The sequence below is a fragment of the Callorhinus ursinus genome, unplaced genomic scaffold (genome assembly GCF_003265705.2).
Source record: "Callorhinus ursinus isolate GAN/ISIS: 27379988/994484 unplaced genomic scaffold, GSC_fseal_2.0 scaffold44, whole genome shotgun sequence".
Taxonomy (NCBI): domain Eukaryota; kingdom Metazoa; phylum Chordata; class Mammalia; order Carnivora; family Otariidae; genus Callorhinus; species Callorhinus ursinus.
The window spans coordinates 4223549-4249434 of record NW_027397106.1 but is presented as its reverse complement, the minus strand read 5'-3'; the positions used below and the strand labels follow the sequence as shown (position 1 = coordinate 4249434).

The following is a 25886-nucleotide window of genomic DNA, read 5'->3' as shown; positions in this document are numbered from 1 at the left end:
CAGCCAAACTATGGAAGTAGCCCAAGTGTCCAGCGATAGATGAATGGATAAAGAAGAGGTGGTGTATATATATATACAAAGGAATATCATTCAGCCATAAAAAGAATGAAAACTTGCCATTTGCAACAACATGGATGGAGCTAGAGAGTATACTACTCAGTGAAATAAGTCTGAGAAAGACAAATACCATATGATCTCACTCGTGTGGAATTTAAGAAACAAAACAAATGAGCAAAGGAAAAAAAAAACACACAAAGCAAGAAACAGGCTTTGAACTATAGAGAACAAACTGATGGTTACCAGCGGGCTGGTGGGTGGGGGATGGGAGAAGTAAGGGATGTGGATTAAAGAGCACACTTATTGTGAGGAAAAAAGTAAAATAAAATGATAAAAATACAATAAAATATAAATAAATAAGTTTACAAAGTTAAAAAAAAAAATGATGTTAGGGGCGCCTGGGTGGCTTAGTCAGTTAAATGTCTGCCTTCAGCTCAGGTCATGGTCTCGGGGTCCTGGGATCCAGCCCGGAGTCAGGCTCCCTGTTCAGCGGGGCATCTACTTCTCCCTCTCCCTCTGCCTCTCCCCCTGGCTTGTGCTCTCTCATGCTCTCTCTCTCTCTCTCTCAAATGAATAAATAAAATCTTTAAAAAATGATGTTACTAGGTATACATGAAGTAATAATTACTATGTCTTTCTTTGTAAATTGTTCCTTATCATGAGTAACTGTCTTTGTCCCTCTGGTGTTTTTTATCCTAAGGCTTTTTAAACAATCTAAACTGTCTAGAGTTATTAGACATCTTAATTCTCCTCCCAAACAATACAAGTACTTTAAAAATGCTTCAATATCGACTACTGTTACTCTCCATCTTACATTTTAATATGACCTTATTTACATACTCCTTCCATTATCAATTATTGTTATGTAGCTAATGGTACTTAATATTTATTCTTTGCTCCCTATTTCTTCATACATCTCAGTCCTTTCTTTTAGTTTAATTTCCTTCTTTCTAAAGTCCATCCTATAGTAGTTACATATGTTAGTGAGGGTTTCTTAGTGGGGAGTTCTCTCTATTTGTGTTTATCACTTTACCTACCTCTGATCTTGAATCTATTCATGTCTTTACCAAAATGAGGTTGGTTGTAGGGCTGGAGAATCTATACGGTATAGGTTCTGTAGCAAAGGGAGAGATTACCCCTTAGAATATTTACCCCGTGTATCTCTGTAGATTTTGAAGAAACCATTTAGTTTGATTTTTTTTAAGGGCATTGGAATGCAAGTTTTAAAACTTACTAAATTATATTAATGTCTGATATAGAATTAAATGAGATAAAAGTTATTTTAATGCTTTTGGTAAGAATTTTCTAAATCTTCCTTTTGGAAGGATAACTTCTGAGTTCTTTCTCTTACTTTACTGGATTTCATTCATTTAATTGCAAGAAGCTTCATTGTGAAGGTGGTAGTGTTTAAAAGTGGCATTTTTCCGGGGCGCCTGGGTGGCTCAGTTGTTAAGCATCTGCCTTGGGCTCGGGCCCTGATCCCAGAGTCCTGAGATGAAGCCCTGCATCGGGCTCCCTGCTCGGCAGGGAGCCTGCTTCTCCCTCTCCCACCTCCCCCTGCTTGTGTTCCCTCTCTCACTGTCTCTCTCTCTCTCTCTGTCAAATAAATAAGATCTTAAAAAAAAAAAAGTGGCATTTTTCACTAATCTCTTTTGAAATAAAAAAATTAATACTGCTTGCAGCATTGTATTACTAGAACAGTTATGTGCACATGCTTATCTAAAAATTCAGTGTTTTTTTTTTTTTAAGGATTTTTATTTATTTAAGTAAGTAATCTTTACAGCCAGTGTGGAGCTCGAATTCACGACCCTGAGTTCAAGAGTCGCATGCTCTTGAGCCAGACAGGCGCCCCTAGTGAATGATTTTCTGTATGGAATTTATTTGGGGTTGAAATTATCTTGGATTGCATATTTTTGTGTATTTTCGATTTCTTTCCTCAAATGTTGAATAAATCTTTAAAATAAGACTTAAGAAATTTAACAATGTAGCAGGAGAATGGAGATATGTGCAAGAGAACACAAGGTTGAAGAAAATACTTAGAAATTAAGTAGTAGAAATTGAGTAAGGACAGTATTGGTTAATAATATGCATAGCCTAGGGGTGTCTGGGTGGCTCAGTCGTTAAGCATCTGCCTTCTGCTCGAGTCATGATCCCAGGGTCCTGGGATCGAGCCCCGCATCGGGCTCCCTGCTCAGTGGGAGGCCTGCTTCTCCCTCTCCCACTCCCCCTGCTTGTGTTCCCTCTCTCACTGTGTCTCTTTCTGTCAAATAAATAAATAAAATCTAAAAATAATAATAATAATATGCATAGCCTAATCAGTGGTGTCATGGGGGTTAGGTTCTGAAGTCACTATTTGACAAAAATTTGACATGTCAAATAACTCAAATCTCCCAACATTGGAACTGGTAGTTGTTTCTTTAGTTAAACACAAACCAGATTTTTATCTGGTAAATGAAGAACCATGATGTGTGAAAAATATGTATCTTGATAGAGGTTAAAATCATACTCAGGGACTCAAGAAGCTCACACATTGAGAGTCATGGGAGAAATGAAGCTTTGGTATGTTCACGTCTCCTACTCATTCTGAGCCATGGCCTCTTTGAAAGGAATGGCTTATAGCACATCTTTCAGTGTAGAAACTACTAGGGCCTGGATACAGAGCTTCTCACACACCTCAGTTGGCAAGATGTTCAGGAGGAGGGGGCCAGAAATTAACTCTCTTTTGGCATGGTCCAAAGAATTGAAATTTCAAACCACATGTGTTCTAACTCCTCTATAAATTAGTCGTTATTGCCCACTCTTAGAGTTGTAGAAAAACCGAAGGTTTTATGTAGGGAGGCAATTTCCCTCTGCTGATCCCAGGTCTAATCTTTAAGTTAAGATACTTTGGATACAAGTAACTGATATTTCAGCTATTTTTAAGGAAAGAGTTTATTCTAATGATACAGGGGTTACTGAGAAAACCTTCGGACACCACATATTTACTAAGTGCATTCAGGGTTCCAAGTACTATTGAGACACTAGGAGACAACACTGGACAAGGCTGATGAGTCTGCCTGGGACATACCCACCCACCCCCCTTCCCACCCCCCCCCCAACCCTGACTTGTTCCCTCACTCCACTAGGGGTTTGCTCAACTAGGATTTCCACAGAGAAGCCTTCCTTGATCAGCCCTATCAAAAACAGTTCCCATTCCCATTATCTGAGCTGCGTTTTTAAAAAGTTCTCTCTGACTGTCCCATTGATTATGGTTTATTCATGTGTCTTACTCTCCTACTAGACTCTTAAGGTCTTTGAAATCAGGAAAATTCTTTTTTCATTATTATTTTTATTCTTCATGTCTCTAGTTTCTAGCTTTAGGGCCTGGCTTATAGTAGACGTTCTAGAAATGTTTGTGGAACTGAACAGAAAGGACATTTAGAATTTCCAGTATCTCTTTCGGTAAACGTCTGTGAAGATGAAAAGTGTTGGGTAATGAAAGAAACAGATTACTGTACAGATTGGAGAGTGATGATCCTGGCAGCTTGTCTCCACCCTCAAGAAATCTTTTAATTTAGACGTGCTACAACTCCAAGAGACTGTGTAGAGTATTTTGGTTCTCATCTGAGATTTGGCATTTCTCTTTATTTAACTTTTATTTTTAAATGAAATTAATGAATCTATTTTAAATAGTCCAATGGGACTACAGGGTTTGTAATAACAACAAAAAATGTCTTCTTCCCTAGAGATGGATTCTTTCAACTCCTTTAACTGTTCCTTCTGGCATTTACCTCTGTGTTTCTAGGTAACATTTTTACCACTATTTTTTTTTTTAAGATTTTATTTATTTATTTGACAGAGAGACACAGTGAGAGAGGGAACACAAGCAGAGGGAGTGGTAGAGGGAGAAGCAGGCTTCCCGCGGAGCAGGGAGCCGGATGCGGGGCTCGATCCCAGGACCCTGGGATCATGACCTGAGCCGAAGGCAGATGCTTAACAACTGAGCCACCCAGGCGCCCCCATTTTTACCACTATTTCTGGACTTTTTTTTTTTTTTTCCAATTTGAAGCATTATTTATTTCCTACTAGAAAATATTAGAATCTTTCTCTCTTACATATCTCCTCCCTCAACCACATGGACACCACATACTCCCTTTTCCCCTTTACTTTCACATCTCCCATCTCATACTTATTGTGGGCTATATCCCTAATATGTTACTTTTGTTGTTAAATCAGCATTCAGTGCTTACTTTTTTTTTAAAGATTCTATTCATTTATTTGAGAGAGAGAGAGGAAGCGAGCCTGCGCACAAGTGGGGGGAGGGGCAGAGGGAGAGGGAGAAGCAGACTCCCCACTGAGCAGGGAGCCCATTGAGGGGCTCCATCCCAGGATCCTGAGCCAAAGGCAGATGCTTAACTGACTCAGCCACCCAGGTGCCCCTTACATTTTTTTTTTTTTAAGAGTTCAGTTTTTTATTGAACAGGTTACAGAAGAGGTTTAGTCAAAAAGACCAAAACCTGTGTCATCATCAGACTCCCTTGATTCTTTGCTTCCACTTTCTTAGCTGGGGCAGCCCTGGTGGAGGGAGCAGGACCTCCTGCAGGCGTAGCACCAGCTACTGATGCAGGTCCACCAGCCCCTGCATTACAGATGAGGCTCCTGATGTTGACACTGGCCAGGGCCTTTCCCAAACAAGCCCAGCCCAAAATGTTCAACATTTACACCTGCTGCTTTAATGAAGGCATTGATCTTTTCCTCCATGACCATCACCTCTTATTGGGCAGGATGAGGGCCAAGTTGTTGTAGGCGAGCTCCAAGACCAAGGCCATGGTGCGGGCGAGTGCTGAGCGGGCACTGCTGGGCATGGTGCAAGTCACCCAGTGAAGTGAGAACCTCACCCTACTGCGGTCTTAGCTTCCTCAGAAGGACTGAGCACCTTAGCAGCAGCTGAAGAAACTCAATGCTTACGTTATTATGATTATGTAAATATTGTTACATAAGCCATTCGCTTTACTAAGATTACATTTTTTTACTAAGATTACATTTTACTAAGATTACATTTTACTAAGATTACATTTTTTTCAGAATTATCCATCAGTTTATTATTCTTTTTGTAGAAACAGCTCTTGGTGCTGTCTCTCTTCCTGCATGTATCTGAACTGTTTGTTTTCTTGTTCTGCTACAGGCCTTCATCATCATTCTGGTGGCATTTTGGGAGGGAGTAGGGATAGATGGAAGTGTTCATTCTGCCATGTTTAATCAGAATTCTTTATCCTAACATTTCTATGTAAGCGTTATTCAAAGATAATTTCTATCAAACTAAAAGACCTCAAAGACCTTAGTACCTCATTTTCTCTGTTCATGAGCAAGCTGATCATACGGTCACCAAAACAGCCTGATTCACGTGTTCAAACTGGGAGGCTTCCCTCCTTCAGGTGGGTCTGAGAAGAGACCTACTCAGCTCTGTTTGGCAACTCTTTACCACTTAAAATTGCCCTTGAATGGGCGCCTGGGTGGCTCATTTGGTTAAGCATCCGACTCTTGATTTCACCTCAGGTTATGATCTCAGTATTCTGAGGTCAGGCTCTGTGTGAGACTCTGCACTGGGGCATGGAGCCTGCTTAAGATTCTCTCTCTTTCTCTCTCTCTCTCTCTCTCTCTCTCTCGGGCGCCTGAGTGGCTCAGTTGGTTAAGCGACTGCCTTCGGCTCAGGTCATGATCCTGGAGTCCCGGGATCGAGTCCCGCATCGGGCTCCCTGCTTAGCAGGGAGTCTGCTTCTCCCTCGGACCTTCCCTCCTCTCATGCTCTCTCTCTATCTCATTCTCTCTCTCAAATAAATAAATAAAATCTTAAAAAAAGATTCTCTCTCTCCCTCTGCCTCCTCCATCCTCCCCCTAAAAATAAATAAATAAATTGCCTTGAAGTTCAGTAGTGGCATCTTCTTTTAGGCCCACGTCTCTTGTTTGAGGACATTACTGCAGCTTCCGTTTTTGATGGCATTGGTGTAAACAATCCATTCTGTCCTCGTGTATTTGAGATTGTCTGCAACCTTTGTGTATTTGTTTTTCTTCTTCGTCCTTAGCCTTTGTCCCACTCTCTTTCACTTCATTTAATTATGTTTGTCTTCTGCTTTAGAATAGAATCTCACCTTTTCCATGTTCCTTCTTGGCCTAGGTTTGCACATTATTTTTTCCCCAGTCCCTCACATACTGCCCTTTTAAGGATAAGACCTATCAGTTTATGAATTTGGTCATGTGTTGACATTCTCTAGCTTGTCCTGGTAAGACACTCTGGTGACCCAGAGGTTTTCCCCAAACTTGGATTTCTTTTGTGATTGCTGCTTATTTTGCTGGAGGGTGTTTGCTCACCGGTATTCCAGTCTGTATCCACATGCTGCCTTTGCCGGCAGCTCCACACCCCTTTCATCACTGTTCTTTCCCATTCTGTCCTGCCTTTGAGATTGTGCAAGCCTGTGTAGATGACCACAGAAAACCTTGTGTTGTATGCTGTCTCTATGAAGCCTCTGATAACCCCTCTAGAGGATAGTCTCTGACCCTATTTTTCTTTCTTTCTTTTGTTTTGTTTTGTTTTGACTTTAATCACCCAGTGCTCATCACGACCTGTGCACCACTTAATCCCCATCACCTGTTTCACCCATCCCCCCCACCCACCTCCGTCTGGTAACCATCAGTTTACAACCCTGTTTTTTGTTTTTTTAAGATTTTATTTATTTATTTGAGAGGGACACAGCAAAAGAGGGAACACAAGCAGGGGGAGGGGGAGAGGGAGAAGCAGACTTTCCCCAGAGCAGGGAGCCCAATGCTGGTCTCTGTCCCAGGACCCTGGGATCATGACCTGAGCCGAAGGCAGATGCCCAACAACCGAGCCACCCAGGCGCCCCGAGACCCTGTTCTTCTTAATGACCGTGCATAAGTATGAAAATTGTGAAAGGTACTTTTTTTTTTTTGCATAAAACTTGCATAGCTTAGAGATACACAAATAAGCAGGCTTTTCATATTAAAATTTGACCATGCCCTTTAAATTGGTATCTCTCCATTTTTGTCTTTGTTTTTCCCAGTCACTCACTATCATTGGTGGAGCTGAGGAGACAGACAAGATCTTAATTATGTATTTTAGCCAAAATTGTGGGTGCCTACACTGTGAGACCCAGAGCTGGTTACTGCAGGAGGTACAAGACGGTTAAGACCAGACTCTGACCTCAACTTATTTGTAGTAGTAGGAGTGCAAGTTACAAGTAGTAGGAGAGTAAGACAGGTTATACAAATGAGGATTATAAAAGATACAATAAACTAAGCAGTGTAAGAGTTCTCAATAACGAACTGTGGAAATTCAAAGGGATGTGAACTTAAAACCAGCTATTGAAATCAGGTATGGCATTTTGGAATGTTCCAGAACATTTCCAACTATGTAAATATTAAGTAGGCAGAATGTCTCTTGGTGTGTGTGGAGGGGTGGGGGTGGCATCTATTTTATTTTATCTATTCCATTTTGATTTAAAAGTTCCTTCCCAAGTGAGGATCACATCCTAATGGAAAAAACATGGAATTTTGTATTCCAGTCCCAGTTCTGTGCTTTCATTTTCTAGGTTTGGATAGTATTATAGTCTGGAGTGCACACACATTGCAGTTATATCTGTTCCCACATTCCTTATCAGAAGGAAGTCCACTCTCTTCCTCGGGGGGCTTCTCTGAATTGTTCAAGAACCCCCTGGGATACAGCTAGAGCAGAAAAAGGTGGTCAGTGCAGTTTCCACACCCAAAAGGGAAGAGCCGCATAATCTGCTGCTGCTTTTCAGTACCTCATGGGGGAGTTTTGGATACTGGCCCTCATCTGGTGACCAGTGGTGCCAACCCACTGTTAAGCATGCTTTCTGGACAGAGGAGCCCAGTCTCTACTCAGCTCAGCCAAGGTAGCCCTCTTGAATTCGCAGAGCAGAGCTCTTCGTATAGTACTCTTTCAGCTCCGTGCTCAGCCATTTTCCTGAGGCCAGGTGGCCTGGGAAGCTCTGGGTCAGGATCTGTTCAAACACTTGCCACTTACCAGACCCAGAACCTCTAACTCCCCTTTCTCTCAGAATCCACCCCTAGGAATCAGGCAGGTGCTGGCCCCTTTTCCAGGCTCTAAATGCAAACACTCTTCATTCTTTCCTCCCTTTCCCCAGCCAGTGAGGTTAATCACCTATCCTTCTAAGGCAGGCTCTTAGCAAGGGAGGGGGGAGGAACACGGGACGGGACTTTAGCTCCAAAGGGAAGATTCCCCAAGTGATTCACCGGTACCCTCACCCACCCTTCTTGTACCAGGTGGGAGTGGAGGCTTTATTTATAATGATTCAAGGTGATTACTGACATTCTCTCAGTATAGAAAAATAAATTTAATCTGTGATGGGTGTCCTCCCTTAATGGTGTCTATCAGATAATGTTATTGTGAGGGTAAAATGAGGTGGTGTCATGAAAGTTTAAAGAGCCATAGAAATGTTATCATTATTATTCTGCCATTTCCTGTTTAAATCCCTTCAAAGACCGCTCTTTTGGCTTAGCATAAGTGACCCAACCCAGCTTTTCTTCCAGCCTCATTTTTTATCGCTCCATCTCTTTCACTGTCCCCATCAGTCTTTCTTACACTTGTCAAGGCTTTTCCTCCCTCTCTGGACTTCTACAAATACCATGTTTTTGTAGAAAGTGGCTTTTGCTTCTCTTTGCCTTCCTAAAGCCTGTATCAGTGTCTCCTCTTAACAGATCTTCCCTGAAATTCTAATACAAACTAAATTGCCCATTCTGTGGGCATTCAGAGCGCCTGGTTCTTTTCCTTTTCAGCCCATACGTGGTGTAAAAGACATACAGGAAGTGGTGATCACTTATTTAATTTCTTTTCTGTACTCTAGCACCCAGACCAGTGAGCGTGTCGGCTCCGTTTACTCTAAAAAGTTGAATTATTACATTACTTGGTTCTCAGAGCCCATCCTGCTTTACTCTGTTACTCTTGCAGGTGAGAATATCTGCTAAATCATAGGCAGAGTTGAAAGATAAGAAGCTGAGGTTGGCTTTCTTCCATCTTCCTTAAAGGAAATTTTGCAGTTTTATACCAGTAAATAATCAGCCTCTTTTTCAAGTCATCACTGTTACTGTGTTCAAACAATGGCATCATGGAAGTCTGCCTTTGCGAAAGAACATTAAATCATGTACATGTTGATCATTGAGAAGGGAGGCTTTGTATTGTAGAAGAAACTAAAATTTGTGGTTTTTCTTCAACTTATTAAATCTGGTAACATCATCATTAGTTAAACATAATGGCGACCCCTAGTGGATATTCTGTACAACTGACCAAAATATCAGGAACCCTCAAACTAACAGTCATTGTGTAATAATCAGCGAGTTATCTTTTTCTTTGGATCTCAAGTATGTTCACACTTGAATTTATTTATTTATTTTTAAAGATTTTATTTATTTATTTGAGAAAGAATGAGAGACAACACGAGAGGGAAGAGGGTCAGAGGGAGAAGCCGACTCGCCGCTTAGCAGGGAGCCCGATGTGGGACTCAATCTGTGCGACTCGATCCCGGGACTCCAGGATCATGACCTGAGCCGAAGGCAGTCGCTTAACCAACTGAGCCACCCAGGCGCCCTCACACTTGAATTTGGAAGTTTTGAAGAAGACTTGATTTGTGAGGTCCACAGCTCTTGTTCTAGCATGTACCTGAATTTACTCTTTTTTAAAATTACTTTGATTTATTCAGAACTCTTTCTGTAAACAAAAGAATGAAATAGTAAAGAACTACAGAGTACCTCATCATTAGTTAAGGGATTTTATGTCCTGTTTGGTCCTTATAAGTGCATATAAGTAGTTTTTAACATTTATAGTTGTAATCACCTTATGGACATGATATTTTGTGTTCTTTCATCACTTGACATTATTTCATTTAGACTATTTCACATGTTGCTGCTGAGTCAACATATTTTTCATTTTTTTGCGGTGTGTAATACCTTATTATATTGATACATGTAGTGAATTCTATCTTTGCTTTTAGTTTCTTACTATGATAGTGAAACTGTACACATCTTATTCAAAGTATAGAAATCTCTATTTTCAGGCCCCAAGTAATTCCTGAGATCTGTTGGAGTGTGAAACCCTGGGCAAGGAATGATTCATGTTAGAGCAGCATCTTGCCTGCCCCGCTGACATTGGATGTACAGTTAAATAATGCCCTGCTGTGCTCCCATGTCCCCTGACCCTCCCTCTTCTCTTTGAGGAGACTTGAGGTACATTGTTTCCTGACCCCTTCCATGACAAATTGTTGCCCTGGCAAGTAAGCTAAGGTAGAAATAGACTTCCACAGTTCTTTTAATCCAGCCAGGACATTGTTTCCTCCCTCTCACCTTCAAATTTGTATTGATCTGTCAGTTACTTTTGGAAAAGGAGGCAACTGATTTTAGAAGATTGGAAAATCCTGCTTGTAGAGTCCTAATTTATCTAAAGAAGCTAAAAACTGAATATTATTTCAACTTCTTTTGGTCAGAATCTATTCTATATGGTATGACCTTTGAATTAAGACGATCCAATATCATTTTTATTTTCTTCTTTACACTTAACTATTTCCTTGATGTTCTGTAATGAACATATATTTATGTTTTGAAAAAGGTAACTTTTCTAAATTATAGTATCCCAGTAAAGCCTATGAAAAAATATATAAAATATTCATAATCTCATCCCCTAGAGATAATTGCTATTAACATTTTACTGTATTTGCTTCCAGTTTTTTCAATGCACATATAAAATATACTTGTATTATATTTTAAAAGATAAACTAATTCATGGAAATAAAAATTTATAAAATTCATGTAAATTGGAGACTGATTATTTACATTCAAAAGGATTATCTACAGGGGTGCCTGGCTGGTACAGTCATGTGACTCTTGATGTTAGGGTCATGAGTTCAAGCCCCATGTTGGATGTAGAGATTACTTAAAAAAGAAGGATTATCTACAGTTCCATTATTAAACTCCCCTGTTAAAGTGATTCAATTCCAAAGAATTCATTTTACTCTTTTTGCTTTCTTGCTTGCTTTCTTTCGCTTCTTTTGAACTTGAAGCAGGTGTATTGCAAATTGATTGATTGATTGATTGATTGGTGTATTGCAAATTTAAGCCAAGGTTGTTCTGTCAGACATTGTGCTTTGTGGGCAACCGAGGAATACTCACTGAACAAACTTGTCAGCCACTTATTGAAACTGCAAATTGACCTTCTGGTTTCATTTCTGACAAGCTACAACAAAATGATTTGTCATGGTTTTAGACCCAAAAGGGACCTGGTCTGCTTGGATGACTGAATTCCTGAGAGAACTGAGCTAAACATAGCAGACCATCATAGTAATGTTGCTTGGTGAATAGAGTGTTGTGAGACCTCTCCCCCCCCCCCCAGCCCCGTACCAGCTCAGTAGATCTCTTGCTAAGTGTCATCTGACTCTCAGTTCTCATCAGATGTCTGTTTGATCTCTGATAACGCTTAGATAATCCTGAGTAGAAATATTCATTCTCTTGCATTTTTCCTCAAACAAATGTATCAACTCCCACTTCCCTATCACTGCTCTGTCATTTCTTTGAAACAATTTCTATTCTTTGACCTATATTATCTTCTTTCTCCTAAGTAATTACATTGAAGAATACAAAGTAAAAGCGTAAGTGAGAGGAATGGTAAAAAATACATAAACCTTTGGTGTCCCTCCTTTGTGAAATGAGAATCTGTGTTCATGTTTTCATCCTTTGGATTATTACCTATGTAATTCAGAAGCTCCGTGTTTCTTAGCAGGGTGGTTTGGTCTGCCCTACTTATTTAATTTAAAAAGTAATCAGTGATGGGTAATTCAGATATAGGTTCACTGTAACACCCTCCCCCACAAAGTAATACAAAGCTAGTGTTTTAAACAGTGCTCTAAGTTAAACCATTTTCTCTGTGCATATTTACAGGCAGAGTAGCGCATGTGTACTAATCTGATTTCCTTCCTGTATAGATCATCTGACAATATAAATAAAAATAGCCCCTTTCTATATTTTGTTCTCTATTTAAAGTTAATTGGAATATGCTTTAAATGATTTCTCTAATGAAAGGCTGAAAATTTTATTTGGAGGGGCTTTTTGCCGAATCTTGTACATGAAGGCAGTTGATTTTTTTTTTTTTAAAGGAACTATTATCTAGCTGCTGACTGTAAATCCTGAAGCATTTAGATGTTCCTAAACTATATTGTTAATTCTGATTGCTTTCCTCCTAATAGTTTTGGGAGAATTTTCATACCCTTTTCTGGTTGAGAACCAGTGGAGTTAGACAGATCTGGGTTTGAATCCTGGCTCTGCCATCCCCTGGCTGTGTGACTTTGCATAAAATAATTCATGTCTCTGATCTCTTTTCTGTAATAAGTTGATAGTGTTACTGCTGACTTTGTAGGGTAGTGGTGAGGAATAAATAACGTGAAAACTTCTGAATGCACAGTGCCTAGCACAAAACAAACCTTATTTTTTTATTTTTAGAGAGAGCAAGCAGTGGGGGTGGGGGTTTAGAGGGAGAGGGAGAGGGAGAGAGAGACTCTTAAGCAGGCTCCATGCCCAGCGTGGAGCCTGATGTGGGGCTCAGTGTGTGACCGTGAGATCATGACCTGAGCCAAAATCAAGGATCGGACACTTAACCGACTGAGCCACTAGCTTTTGTTATTATAGACCAAGAGTTGGTAAGCTCTTTCTGTGAAGGGTGAGATAGTAGATATTTCAGGCTTTGAGGATCATCAGTATCTGTTCCAGTTTCTCAGTGCTGCCTTGACAGAGTGAATGAAAGCACCCCTAGGCAGTACATAAACAGATGAGCATGGCTATGTTCTGATGAAACTAGTTAGAAAAATAAAAAGAAATAGGCTATAGTTTGTTAACTCCTTTGTGAACTAAGAAATGAAACAAGGTATGAAAATATTAAGAATTCAGTATAGCTCTTCTGTGAAATGTATTATCAAAAGAATTTAGGTTGATTAAAAACTTCAATTTACAGGGGCCCTTGGGTGGTGCAGTTGGTTGAACTCCCAACTCTTTTTTTTTTTTTTTAAGATTTTATTTATTTCAGACAGAGAGAGAGCATGAGTTGGGGTGGGGGGGGTAGAGGGAGAAATTGGGCAGGGAGCCCAATATGGGGCCTGATCCCAGGGCCCCAGGATCATGACCTGAGCCGAAGGCAGACGCTTAACAACTGAGCCACCCAGGTTCCCCTAAGCACCCAACTCTTGGTTTCGGCTCCAGTCATGATCTCAGGGTCCTGGGATTGAGCCCTGTGTCAGGCTCTGTGCTCTGTGCAGAGTTTGCTTGAGATTCTCTCTCCCTCTTCCCCTGCCCCTCCCGCTTGTGTGTGCGCACTCTCTCTCTCTTTCTAAAATAAATAAATCTTAAAAAAAAAACCTTCAATTTACAATCCCAGACATTACATTTCAAAATATCAGTGTTAAAATATGTTCTGCTCTACTAATATATTTTATGTTAAAATTTTCAGCTGCCAGGAACCATCAAAAATAAACATTTCTAGATCCATAAAAGCACTTTAGTGGAGAGCATCCTAAAATATATTCTTCTTGCTTTCTTAAAAACAGTATATGAAAAATAATCTAACCATTAAAAAAATAAAAACCTTTTAAATTCTGTTTTAAGATTTTTGTGGGCCAGGAATTTGAGCAGGGCTCGGTTGGGTGATTTTCATGCTCCACATGGTGTCACTGAGGGTCACTAAGTGCTTTTCACCTGGTTCATGGGCTGGTCTAGAAGGTTCAAGATGGTTTTGCTCGTATGTCTGGTGCCTTGGCAGGGGCAGGTAGAGGACTGGGCTCAGCTGGGACTGTCACCAAGAGCTCTTATAGATGGCCTCTCTAGCATGCTAACCCTTTTTAAAAGATGATATGACATTGTCATGATGAGTCTCAGTTCCTATAGTACTGTGATGCCCTCAGCCTGCATAAGGTATGTGGGACTATTGCTTATACTCCCCAGACCACTGTGCTTTCAGTCTGCTTTTTTACTTCTTGACTTTAGAAGCTGATTCTCACCTGTGATCTGGAGCAGTACATTCGCTGGATAAGTGACGTCTTACTGTAGTGGGCACTTAATTTCCTATGTGTGAGATCCTTGCTGGGCACAATTAAGTGCTATTTAAGAAATTTAAAATATGCCATAGAAAAAGAAAATCCTGCAATATGTGACAACGTGGATGAATCTGGAGGATATGATGCTGAGTGAAATAGGCCAGTCACAGAAGGACAAATGCTATATGATTCCACTTTTATGAGGAATCTAAAACAGTCATACTCAGAAAGAGAGTAGAATGGTGGTTGCTGAGGGGGGAGGGGGAGCTGAAGAGCAGGGGAGCTGGGGGGGATGGGGAATTGCTACTCAGTGGGTAAAAAGTTTTAGTTATGGGGAAGTCATCAGAGAGGGAGACAAACCATGAGAGACTCTTAACCATAGGAAACAAACTGAGGGTTGCTAGAGGGGAGATAGTGGGGGTATGGGGTAACTGGGTGATGGGCATTAAGGAGGGCATGTGATGGGATGAGCACTTGGGTGTTATACGCAATGATGAATTATTGAACTCTACACCTGAAACTCATGCTTGGAGTTTACAGTACTGTATTATACACTTATAAATTTATTAAAAGCGTATGTCTTATGTTAAAAGGTCTTGCTATAACTTTAAAAAATATAACTTAGGAGCTCACACCATTTGAGGAAAAAAAAGGCAGTATAATACCAGAACTTAAAGTGTTTTTCTTCTGATTATTTTACCTACTTATTTCCCTATTCTCTGTATTCCTTATAAGACAGTAAATGTTGAGAGGGCAGAGAATGGGGACAGGCCAGGTACTGGAAAGGGACAAGATCAGTAGTGTCTCCAGTTGAAAGGGGCTATTAGACTTGACTTGAAGCTGTTTGCATAATAAACACCGTAATTTTGCTTAAATGACATGTTTATTTGGAGTACCTTATGGTGGCGGGAGGCTAAAGCTCTCCATACTTTCTTTGTACCCATTATGCAGGATTAGGAGGTCATATACAGCGCCCCCCCCCCCATTAATTCTTAGAATCTCTGGAATGGCCTTTTCACTTTACATTTAGCTTCTTGCTATTTCTCTCCCATCACCTGTTGACAATTACGACTCTAAGTATATTTTTTAGCCTGGATGTCTTTGCATCATTTTTATGTATGTACATTGATGCTCTCTAATCATTTATTATAGATGGGGTAATAGTACCTACCTGAGTGTTGTGGGAATGCCATAAAGTGCTCAGAAAACTTTAGTTGTTATTATTGTCAGATAACCGTATTCCAAACTTCCTTTTTTAGAAACTGATTCAGCAGTACAGAAAGAACATAGAAACCAGACACCTGCTCCGTCTGCAGCTCAAACTTCTGCTCCTTCTAAGTACCACCGAACTCGGTCTGGGGGAGCCAGGGATGAACGATACCGATCAGGTGAGAAGGAACTGGAAGCTACCGGCAGAGGAGTTTTTAGTGACTGTAGGATGAACTGTGTCTCCTGAAAGCTTTTAATGTTTGTTTTTTTCCCATTGAACGGCCAGCAGGTCTATATTAATTCATTCATTAGTCATTTATTGAGTATCTATTATGTGCCAGGTGTGGTAGATATTCAATATTTGCTGGGGCTACAGCAGCAATACAACGTTTCTGCACTCAGGGGCAGAAGGGGAGCCGGACAGGTACAAAGGCAACACGAATAAATAAATAAGAAGAGTGGGGGGCTAGGGTCACATAGGGTGGTCCTGGGAGAGCTCCGTGGACTGTCGGAAGAGGCATATCCTTCCGTGTTTGCCAGAGCCGTAGATCAAGTCTTCTTACTAATGGAGCTGGAACAAAAACTCACAGTGAAATTTCAAATTAGTCAACTCTTAAACTTTCTTTCTTCTGACCCAAAAGGTCTCCCGAAGAAGGGAAAAGGCAACAGGCTGTGGCCGGCAGCGGGAACGTGCCCCTGCCATATCATGGCCAGGACTGGTGAGCAGAGCACCAAATCCTGGCCCCTCAGGAGAACCTGTGGCATGGCAAGCCCCTCCTGTGCCCACCCGTTGTCCACTGTGCTAAGGCAGTCTCTGCAGCCCATTCACTGCCTTACAAAGTAGCAGAATTGAGCCATCCAACTAATTGCAGTGCTCTTTTACTTTCTTCAGATTTTTGACGCCTGTACCAGCCAACCTTTAATCTTTCCTTGAATTGGAAAACAGAGTGTATATCACATCCTTTCAGAAACTGCTTTAGAGAAAATGAGGAAAAGGACATGGTTGCAGGGTTGTGTCAGACCGTTTGTGAGCTGATTTTATTAGATATGTATTTTTATGCACTGAAAGGAAGGAACGAGAAGCGTTCCATCAAAAAAATAGAAATTCCACACCACACCAGAATTTTCCCTTATACCTAACCTGGTCTTGAGTAATCAGGGGAGGCTTTCTCAGAGAATTAGACATCTAAATGGTGTCATGGCAGACAGACATTAGGGAGATAGCATCAGGGTGTAGACCTGAAAGGGGTTCATTATGACTGGAACTTAGAATGCAAGGACCCAGAAATAGGTGGGAGATGAGTCTAGAAAGATCACCAGGGACGAGATCTTGAGGAATCTTGAATACCATTGAAGGATTTCAGCAGAGCAGTTACATAGATTTGTGTTTGTTCTAGAGGTTTGCTCCAGCTGCAGACTGCATGTTCTGCCATTCCTGCGTCCCCGTGCCTGGCACAGGGCCAAACATATATAAGGGCTAAATAAATATTTTGGAGAAAAGAAAGAATAAAAGTAATTATTAGTTAAGAAATGGATTAGAGGGAGGTACAGCTGGATGTGGAAAAACCTCTCAGGAGCTCCTCTTTGTTGCCAAGACCCAAGCCCGATTTCCCAGGCACCTTTTAAGGTTGGGGCCCAGGTTCAGCAGCAGTGGGTTCTGACCAGTCCAGAAGGGTTTGGGCCTCTAAACTCTCACCCCTGGCCTTCTGGGAGTTTTGTGGGTCCTCTCACCCCCCCCTTTTTTGGTTTGTTTTACGGCATATAATAAAAGGATTAGTAAGGAACCAAAAAGGTGATTCTCTATCCTATGCCCAAGCTGATCACATACAGAAAAAGGCTATAGTGACCTTTAGTGTAAAATTTTGGCCTTCATCAACTAACACCTAACCGTCATCTCCAGCCCCTGTTCTTTTATACCAGTTCTTTCAGATCTACCCCAAATGTTGGAAATTGTAGTCTATGAATCAAATACTGGTTAGCAGACTGTGGAGTCTCTTAGTTAGGTGCAGGGGTTTTGAGGGTTTAAGAGTAGGGTTTTGGATATTTGTCTACAGGGACTTTTTCTTTTGAGGTAGCAGCAAGCAGGCCAGAGAGAAGGTAAAGTGGGGAAGAAAAGCTGATTTAAAAACCCTGAAGATACTGAAAGCTATGAGACTACTACAATACTGTCATGAGGGGGTACATGAAAGAGGAGGCATCCAAGCATGGATTTTAGGTGAAAATCACATTTTTCAGTATATTAGGACTTAGCCACATTGCAAAGGAAAACTCAACAAATTGTGGCTTCCTTTTTTTTTTTAAGATTTTATTTATTTGTCAGAGAGAAAGAGAAAGCACAAGCAGGGGGAGTGGCAGGCAGAGGGAGAAGCAGGCTCGCCGAGCTCGGAGCCTTTTGTGGGGCTCGATCCTAGGACCCTGGGATCATTTTCCTGAGCCGAAGGCAGACGCTTAATGACTGAGCCACCCAGGCGCCCCTTATGAATAAGAAGAAATCAACAGTCGTGGCAGAAGTAGAGCAAATAAATGGTAGAAATTGTTGGAAGTTGAACTTCACCTCTTTGTGACAGTGGCGTGAGAACATAGGGTGTGTTTAGCAAAAATCACAAGCATTCAGAATAAACTGGTGGGTACACAGAAAGGATTTAATGATGTTAGTGAGTGTAACTGGAAAATCCTTTCTTATTTGGTGGAGGCTTATTAATACCTATGACATTTCAACTAATCATAATCAAATCTAAGTAGACTTTGGTATTTCATGTTTCGGACATGGTATAAAGAGTTTATATTTATTCAGAGTTATATCTGACCTGATTCTGTTCTTTGCACTTAGCCAAAGTGCAAAAGGTTAGTACCTTTTTTCCCTGCATATCAAGGCATGATACACCTTTCTACACCTGTGTTAGGGTCACAGGTGTAGAAAATAGACAGTTGGTGCCTGAGATGGATAATGATCTTATGGGGTTAGTCATTCTGACAACTTTAAAATTAAATTTTTGAGCAATTAGCTACCTCAAACAAAACAACAAAAACAAAAAAGGACTTGTAAAGTATTTTATCACCTTTTCAGCTCAGACAGTAGTGCTGGAAAATGATACCCAGGTTTCATGTGCTTCTGGCAGAGATGTCCAAAGTCAGCCATGTCTGGGAACTGAAATTCAGAAGTGATGACTTTATCAAAGATCAGGATGAATTGTATGCTGATGAATGAGTCAAAGCCAGTTACGAGAGCTGCCTGTTTTTATCAATAAGAGGCTTTGCTAATATAGTAACTGTGAACATCTCCTTTTGACACTGATGTATGGGCCAGAGCTTATCATGTTAGAAAATAGATGGGTGGTTTGATTTGTTCTGTGGCCTGATGCTAGAATCCTTATGGTAAAGAAGAACATGCTCTGTAATTGTTAATTATCCAAATGTCACGGGCCTTGTAAAGCTTGATTATTGTGAATAATTCCGTTTTTAGCAAGTTTGCTATTACATGTTTCATATCTCAGGCAAAAATACTGGAAATGTGTTTTTAATTAATAACTGTAAGCATTTGATTTGCTGTTGTTGAGGAAGTGCTTTTTCTCAGTATAAGCAGTTAATCATTTGTTTTCCATGACAGCTAAGAACCATAATTTTATCTAATATAAGAAGGACACTTTTTACATTTTAACATGTCTGAAATCAAGATATGTTTTATATAGGATAGCATCGTAGATTCAATAAAATATGGTATTCTTGATTCAACTAAGTAAACCTCAGGGACACTAAAATAGTATAATAAATATAAATGCAGTGTAATATTATTTCAGAGCCATAAGTAAGTTGGTACTGTGGTCTTAATACCTTAAAAGGTATTCAGTATTTTATTTATAATACTTTATTAAAGTATTTTACTTTGAAATACTTTAAAAGGCAATACTTTAAAACTTTAAATATTCATACATTTTTTACCCAGAAACTCCACTTCTAGGAATTTATTTTATACAAATACCTACATATGTACACAAAGATATATATGCAAATATCATTGTTATAATATTCATAATAAAACAATGGTTAAATAATTTGTAACAGATTGTATGAAAGTTGATTTTCAAATTCTGTGAAGGCTCACAGAAAAGCAATGAGGTAGATTTTTTTGTGCAGATAGGGAGAGACGTACTGTGTGCGTGTGTGTGTGTGTGTGTATCTATATATATTTTAAGATTTATTTATTCATTTTAGAGAGAGAGGTGGGATTAGTTCTGAGAAGAGCTGGATCTGGGGAAAATTTTCACTTCAGCATTCTATGTGCTTACATCTTTTTTTTTTAATTTTTAAAGATTTTATTTATTTGACAGAGAGAGAGAGAGCTAGCACAAGTAGGGAGAGCAGCAGAGGGAGAGGGAGAAGCAGGCTCTCTGCTGAGCAGGGAGCCCGATACAGGACTCGATTTCAGGCCCCTGGGATCGTGACCTGAGCTGAAGGCAAATGCTTAACCGACTGAGCCACTCAAGTGCCCCTGCTTACATCTTTTTCCAATATGTATATTAATTTTTTTCCAGTTTTTTAAATTGTGGTAAAATACAAAATACATATAAAATGTATTTATATTATTTTTAAACAAAAAAATAGCAGATAGTTTTTTTCCTTTTACTGAGGTATAATTGACGTATTATATTAGGTCAGGTGTACAACACAATGATTCGGTATTGTAAAATGATCGCCACAATAAGTCCACCAGCACACATAGTTACAAAAATTTTTTTTTCTTGGGGTGAGGACTCAAGATTTATTCTCTTAGGGGCGCCTGAGTGGCTCAGTTGGTTAAGCATCTGATTCTTGATTTTGATTCAGGTCGTGCTCTCAGGGCTGTGGGATTGAGCCCTGTGTTGGGCTCTGTGCTCAGTGGGGAGTCTGCTTGAGATTCTCTCTCTGTCCCTCTGTCCCTCTCCCTGCTCTCTCTTCCTAAATAAATTTTTTTAAAAAAAGATTTAATCTCTCAGCAACTTTCAAATGTACAATACAGTATTACTAACTGTAGCCACGATGCTGTACATTTCATCCCCGGGACTTAATTATTTTATAACTGGGAGTTTGTAAAAGATAGTTTTAAAATGATAGCCCTGGATAAATGATTTAAAGCCTTAAGTCAGTTACTGTTCGTAATGATTTTTACTCTAAGTATGGATTCTTCCAACTTAATACTGGGAGCTAAATGGAACAATAACTCCCTCTGTCACCCTAATTAAGAACTTTATTTCTCTGTCCAAATCTGATCGCTGACATGGTGGCATTTGCTAAGGTAGCTGCCACGGATACACCAGGACCATTTTATTTCTATATTAACATGCTTCCCTGTGCCAAGGAAAGTAAATGGAGTTTATTTCAGTTCAGCAAGAATTTACTGTAGACCTCCTATGAGTTGAGCACAATTTAGATGCTAGAGAAACACAGAAGTTCAAGAATCTGTTGTTAAACACAGGAACCCTTTATACAAGGTAGAGGCAGCATAGACGAGGGGGTGACAGGAAAAGGAGCCTGGGAACTGGGCACTGTCAAGGGCAGGCTTCGTGGAGGTGTTGAAGGACGAGTAGCTGTTTGCTATCTAGATATTCCAGGCTAAAGACATATTATCTGTATAGGGGAATGTGAAATGCAAAGTAAATTTCATTTAAATTTAAACTAAATTAAAATTTCACTCTCCTTCCCACTAGCCCACGGCGTGGTGCCAAAATTAATGTGATATCCTAATGTTCCAGAACTTAATAGTTGCTGCCTCTACCATAATTAAAAATGTTGAAGTGGTTCGTACCTTAGCAATTGGTAAAAATGGCGTGACTACTTGATGGCTTGCAGGTAACTCTTAACTGTACTTCTCTATTTACTGACTCAACCTGCCCATGCGTCTGTCTGCCTCTCAGTCTGTCCATTATCTACCTACTTGTCTATCTGTCCATCTATCCATCCATTCATCCATCCTAACAGGTAAGGGCACTTAGACTCTGTTCTGCCCCATAGATGTACTTAAGCCCATCTATGGCACTTACGCATCATGTCTTAACCACTTCATAAAAACAAGCCAAAAATAGGAGCAGCTACTTTAAAACTGTAAAATAACATTTTTCTATGTTATGTTTTCAGTGTTATCCGTAGATGTAGGGAAATGGACACTCTCTCTGTTTTCAGTGTTATCCGTAGATGTAGGGAAATGGACACTCTCATACCTTGTTGGTAGAAGTGTTAACTAATGAGATTGGATCTTTTGAATATGCTTATTGACCCTTTATGTTTCTTCTGTAAACTACCTGTCCAATACCTAAGCCTGTTGTATTAAGGTTAAGCTGTTCATCTTTTAAAAAATTTATTTGCAAGATTTTTTTTAATCTTAATGGTGCTAACATTTAAATTGTACTAGAGGTATTAATGCAAATAGACAAGAGAAATCAACTAGAGGTATAAGAATTAGGAAAGAAAAAGTATAACTGTATTTGTACTTGATATGATGTTTATTTAGAAAACCAAGAGAGTCAATGGCAAAATTAATCTAATGAAATAACTCAGGTAGCAAGATACAAAATTAGTACAGAAATCAGTGGCCTTCTTATATGCAACCAATAACCAGTTAAAAGATGTAGTGGTAGAGCAGATTTCATTTACAGAAGCAATAGAAAAGATAAGACCTATTTAGGAAAAACATAAGAAATGTGTAAAGCCTTTGTGAAGGAAACTTTAAAACACCTCGAAAGACACAAAGTAGACATGATAAATGGAAAGCATCCCTTATTCTTTGATAGGATAATTCAGCATGACAAAGATGGCAGGACTCCCTAAATTAGTTTATAAATTTAATCCAGTCCCAGTAACACTATCAAATTTATCTGTGGAGCTAGAAAACATGTTTTTGAAATTCATTTGGGAAAATAAATATGTAAGAATAGCTAGGAAACACTGAGAAAGAAAACCTATGAAGAGTGACTGTACCGACTAGCTATTAAAGCATACTCTAAAGACTCTAAAATAGTGCGGTATGGCACACAAAGTGGCAGACAGACCATTGAAATAGAATAACAGGTGCAGAAATAGACCAAAGTACCTCTGGGATTTAGTGTATAATAAAGATAGCATTGGGGGCACCTGGGTGGCTCAGTTGTTAAGCGTCTGCCTTTGGCTCAGGTCATGATCCCGGGGTCCTGGAATCGAGCCCCGCATCCGGCTCCCTGCTCCGCAGGAAGCCTGCTTCTCCCTCTCCCACTCCCCTGCTTGTGTTCCCTCTCTCGCTGTGTCTCTCTCTGTCAAATAAATAAAATCTTTAAAAAAAAATAAAGATAGCATTGTAAATCATTGGGTCAGAAATGTGCTTTTTAATAAATTGGTGCTTGGACAGCTGGAACAAACAAATACTGAACCTCTGGTTAGACTTATTTTTCATAGTGATATGGGATAGTAATTTTGAAACTACTTTGTGTATTGTACGATTGAGTGAATGAGTGAATGAATAAAATATATTGAGGATTTTGTGAACCAGGTTTCTTACTGTTAGAGAACAGAGTTACAAATGGAAAAGGGGAAGGTTGAATGAATTCTGTGGTGTTGAAATGGAATTAGAGTTATTAATATGAATTTATGGTTTTTAATACTGATGTAGATATATGTGTGTGAACATTTTCACATTTATATTCCTTTATCCAATGAAAGGGCTTAGAAGAAAGATACCCCAATTGCACTGAGCACTCCTACTTTTAAGATCTTGGTTTCTAAATACCATTCTCCACTAAGAGGAGCCAAGACTCCTTAGAGAGATGTCTAATTCTAGTGCTGGAACAGGGAACATACCTGGAACATCTTAGACCAGAAAACAGTTACTGCTCAAAATGATGGGAATATGTCTAAAGGACATAAGAGCCAGTTTGATTTGGCCTAATTGGTCAAATTTGGGGTAATAGGACCATCAAAATAAGTAATGATAGTAACAGTAGCCATGGAATAAAATGAGAATCGATAGGTCTGTGTTGATAAAAATAAATTGGGGGAGAAAGGGATGCTTTTTCTTATAATAGAAAAACCAACTAATAAATACAGAAGTAATGATGGAGTTATAAAATCAACATTTTGGGGGCACCTGGGTGGCTCAGTCAGTTAAGCATCTGCCTTCGGCTCAGGTCATGATGCCTGGGATGGAGCCCCGAGTCAGGCTCCCTGCTCAGTGGGGAGCCTGCTTCTCTCTTTCCTCCCTGCTCACACTGTCTCTCACTCTCTCTCTCTCTCTCTCTCAAATAAATAATTAAAAAAAATCTTTAAGAGTGCTCGCTTCGGCAGCACATATACTAAAAAAAAAAAATCTTTAAGAAATAAAATCAACATTTTGTAGCCATTATAATAATAATTGATTCAGCCAAGAATCATCAATGGATTCTGAAATAGGTGAAAGTTTAATGAAATATGTAACAGTTACATCATCTCAAAAGCATTCACCCATAAATTATTTATTAATTACATAAAGGGAAGAATAGTAACTTTGCAATGGATTACTTTAGTGGACACCATCTTAACCAAGTAATCAAAGTTACTATCACCAGTAATGGGGCAGATGCTTCCTGACATAATGTTTCAAGAAGACATTTACTTCTATGGTATTCCTGCCAAAATGCAGGAATATGAGGGATATCAATAAGCCAAAATTAAGGGACGTTGTACAATATAATTAGTCTGTACAATAATGTCAAGGTCATAAAAGACAAAGGTTGAGAAATTGTTCCAGACTATAGGATAATAGATGTGACAAGTAAATGTAATGTGTGATTCTATTATTAGGTCTCAGATCAGGAACAAAGGAGGAAAAACTTATTATTGAGATATAGTAGGCTAAGTTGGAATATGGGTTGTGGGTTACATAATAGTTTGTATCAATTTTTAATTTTTGCATTTTGATAAATGTACTGTGGTTATATAAGAGTAAAATCCTTGTTCTTAGGAAATACATCTCAGCAGTTTTTGGAATTAATCCTACAGAAACAGGATTAGACATGTACTAAGGTGAAAATATTGAATTATTCTTGCTGTGAATAGTTGCTATGAATAGTAGCAAAACTTTGGAAACAAAGTTGCTTAAATAAATTATGGCACAGACATATAGTGAAATTCTATGCAGCCCTTTAAAATTATAAGTCTATATTTACACACAAAGATATTTCTGGTTATATTAGCGAAGGTTTTGTTGTTGTTGCATGAAACAGGCTAGCTCAGGTTACCTTAAATAGCTGGGGTAAGTCGTAGAAGCAGAGAACAGTTGAGAAATCCCTAGAAAAGGAGAGGCAGCTTTGGGTGTCTCAACCCTGAAGTTTAAGAACTTTCCTTCTTTGTAGGGCATTATCTTTAAAGTGACTCAGTTCTGGGACCTGTGTTTTCTTGATTCAGTTTAAATTCCCCCTACCCTAATAAAAGGATCTGATTGGTCCACCTCTTAAAAGGAGTGCCTTTACATAGCACAGACAGGCTTCTAAGGATAGTTCGCATGTCCCCTGACTGGGCCGATTCCTGAGACGAGGAAATTCTTGTGAACTAGGAAGCTACTTCAGTTGTTATCTACCTTCATAGGATTTTGCAGAAGTGTAGAGGGCATTTTATGGTGGGAGTGGAGAATCTCAAGTTCTGTCTAGATATGTTAATTTTGAGACTCCCATTTAGATTTCAAGGGGAGAACTGAATTCTCTTGTGGCCAAAGTGGCAAACAAGTACCGTCAGCCCTTATATTTTTTCTAGATCAGAATCAGCCCTTCTGTTTCTGTGGTGTAGAACTGACGTGTCTCAACCCCTGTCAGATAGTTAAGTAGATCATAAGCGTCTTTTCTTGAAGAATAGTGAGTGTCCTCCAGGCACCTGCACAACACTCATTCCATTCAGCGGTGGGATTCCCTGCCTGGCACAGGTGCGTGTTAGACGCCTTACCCTCTCCCCACCTCTGCCCCCCATCTTGTCTGGTGTCTGAAGCAGTCACATAATCATTCTGGGTTTCTTTTTCCTTCTTTGTAAAATTATCCTTGACTTCTTCTTTTGTCTCCTCTCTTTCATTTTTATTTTTAATTGTTACAAAGTATAAGTAAAAGTCACCTAAACATCCCTTTTTCAACAACTGAGGCAGTGATGGTTCAGCTCACAGAAGTGAACACTTACTTTACGAACCAGGAGCTAATAAATGCAAATGTTTAATCTTTCAGATATCCATACAGAAGCAGTTCAAGCTGCACTGGCAAAGCATAAAGAACAGAAAATGGCTCTGCCCATGCCAACCAAAAGGCGGTCCACATTCGTCCAGTCTCCTGCAGATGCCTGCACACCTCCTGGTAGGTCTGTCAGAACCTCTCTCGGACAGTTACTCCTTTGATGTTCCTGAAATAAGCTCGGCTTTTTCCTTTCTGAGGTAGGAGCTGGAACTCTCATCATCCCAGGTGTATTAAGAGTACACACTGAAGGTGGCAGGTGTCGACAGTCACATTGTAAATGACATAGAAAAAGAGGTCTTAAGAGTAAAGCTGTTTTTTCTTAATGTCC

The 25886-nt window shown here is 39.7% G+C and overlaps 1 protein-coding gene and 1 pseudogene across 4 annotated transcripts in view; one reads left to right on the top strand and one right to left on the bottom strand.

Moving 5' to 3' along the window:
- DIP2B (disco interacting protein 2 homolog B) overlaps positions 1–25886 on the top strand; it is a 216606-nt gene that overhangs the window by 109901 nt on the left and 80819 nt on the right. For all 4 annotated transcript variants that reach the window (XM_025883266.1, XM_025883264.1, XM_025883265.1 and 1 more), the window contains exons 3-4: positions 15419–15547; positions 25553–25678. In XM_025883266.1, coding sequence (XP_025739051.1) covers positions 15419–15547; positions 25553–25678 — 255 coding nt within the window. The remainder of the gene's footprint in view (positions 1–15418; positions 15548–25552; positions 25679–25886) is intronic.
- LOC141370740 (large ribosomal subunit protein P1 pseudogene) lies at positions 4534–4865 on the bottom strand (annotated as a pseudogene).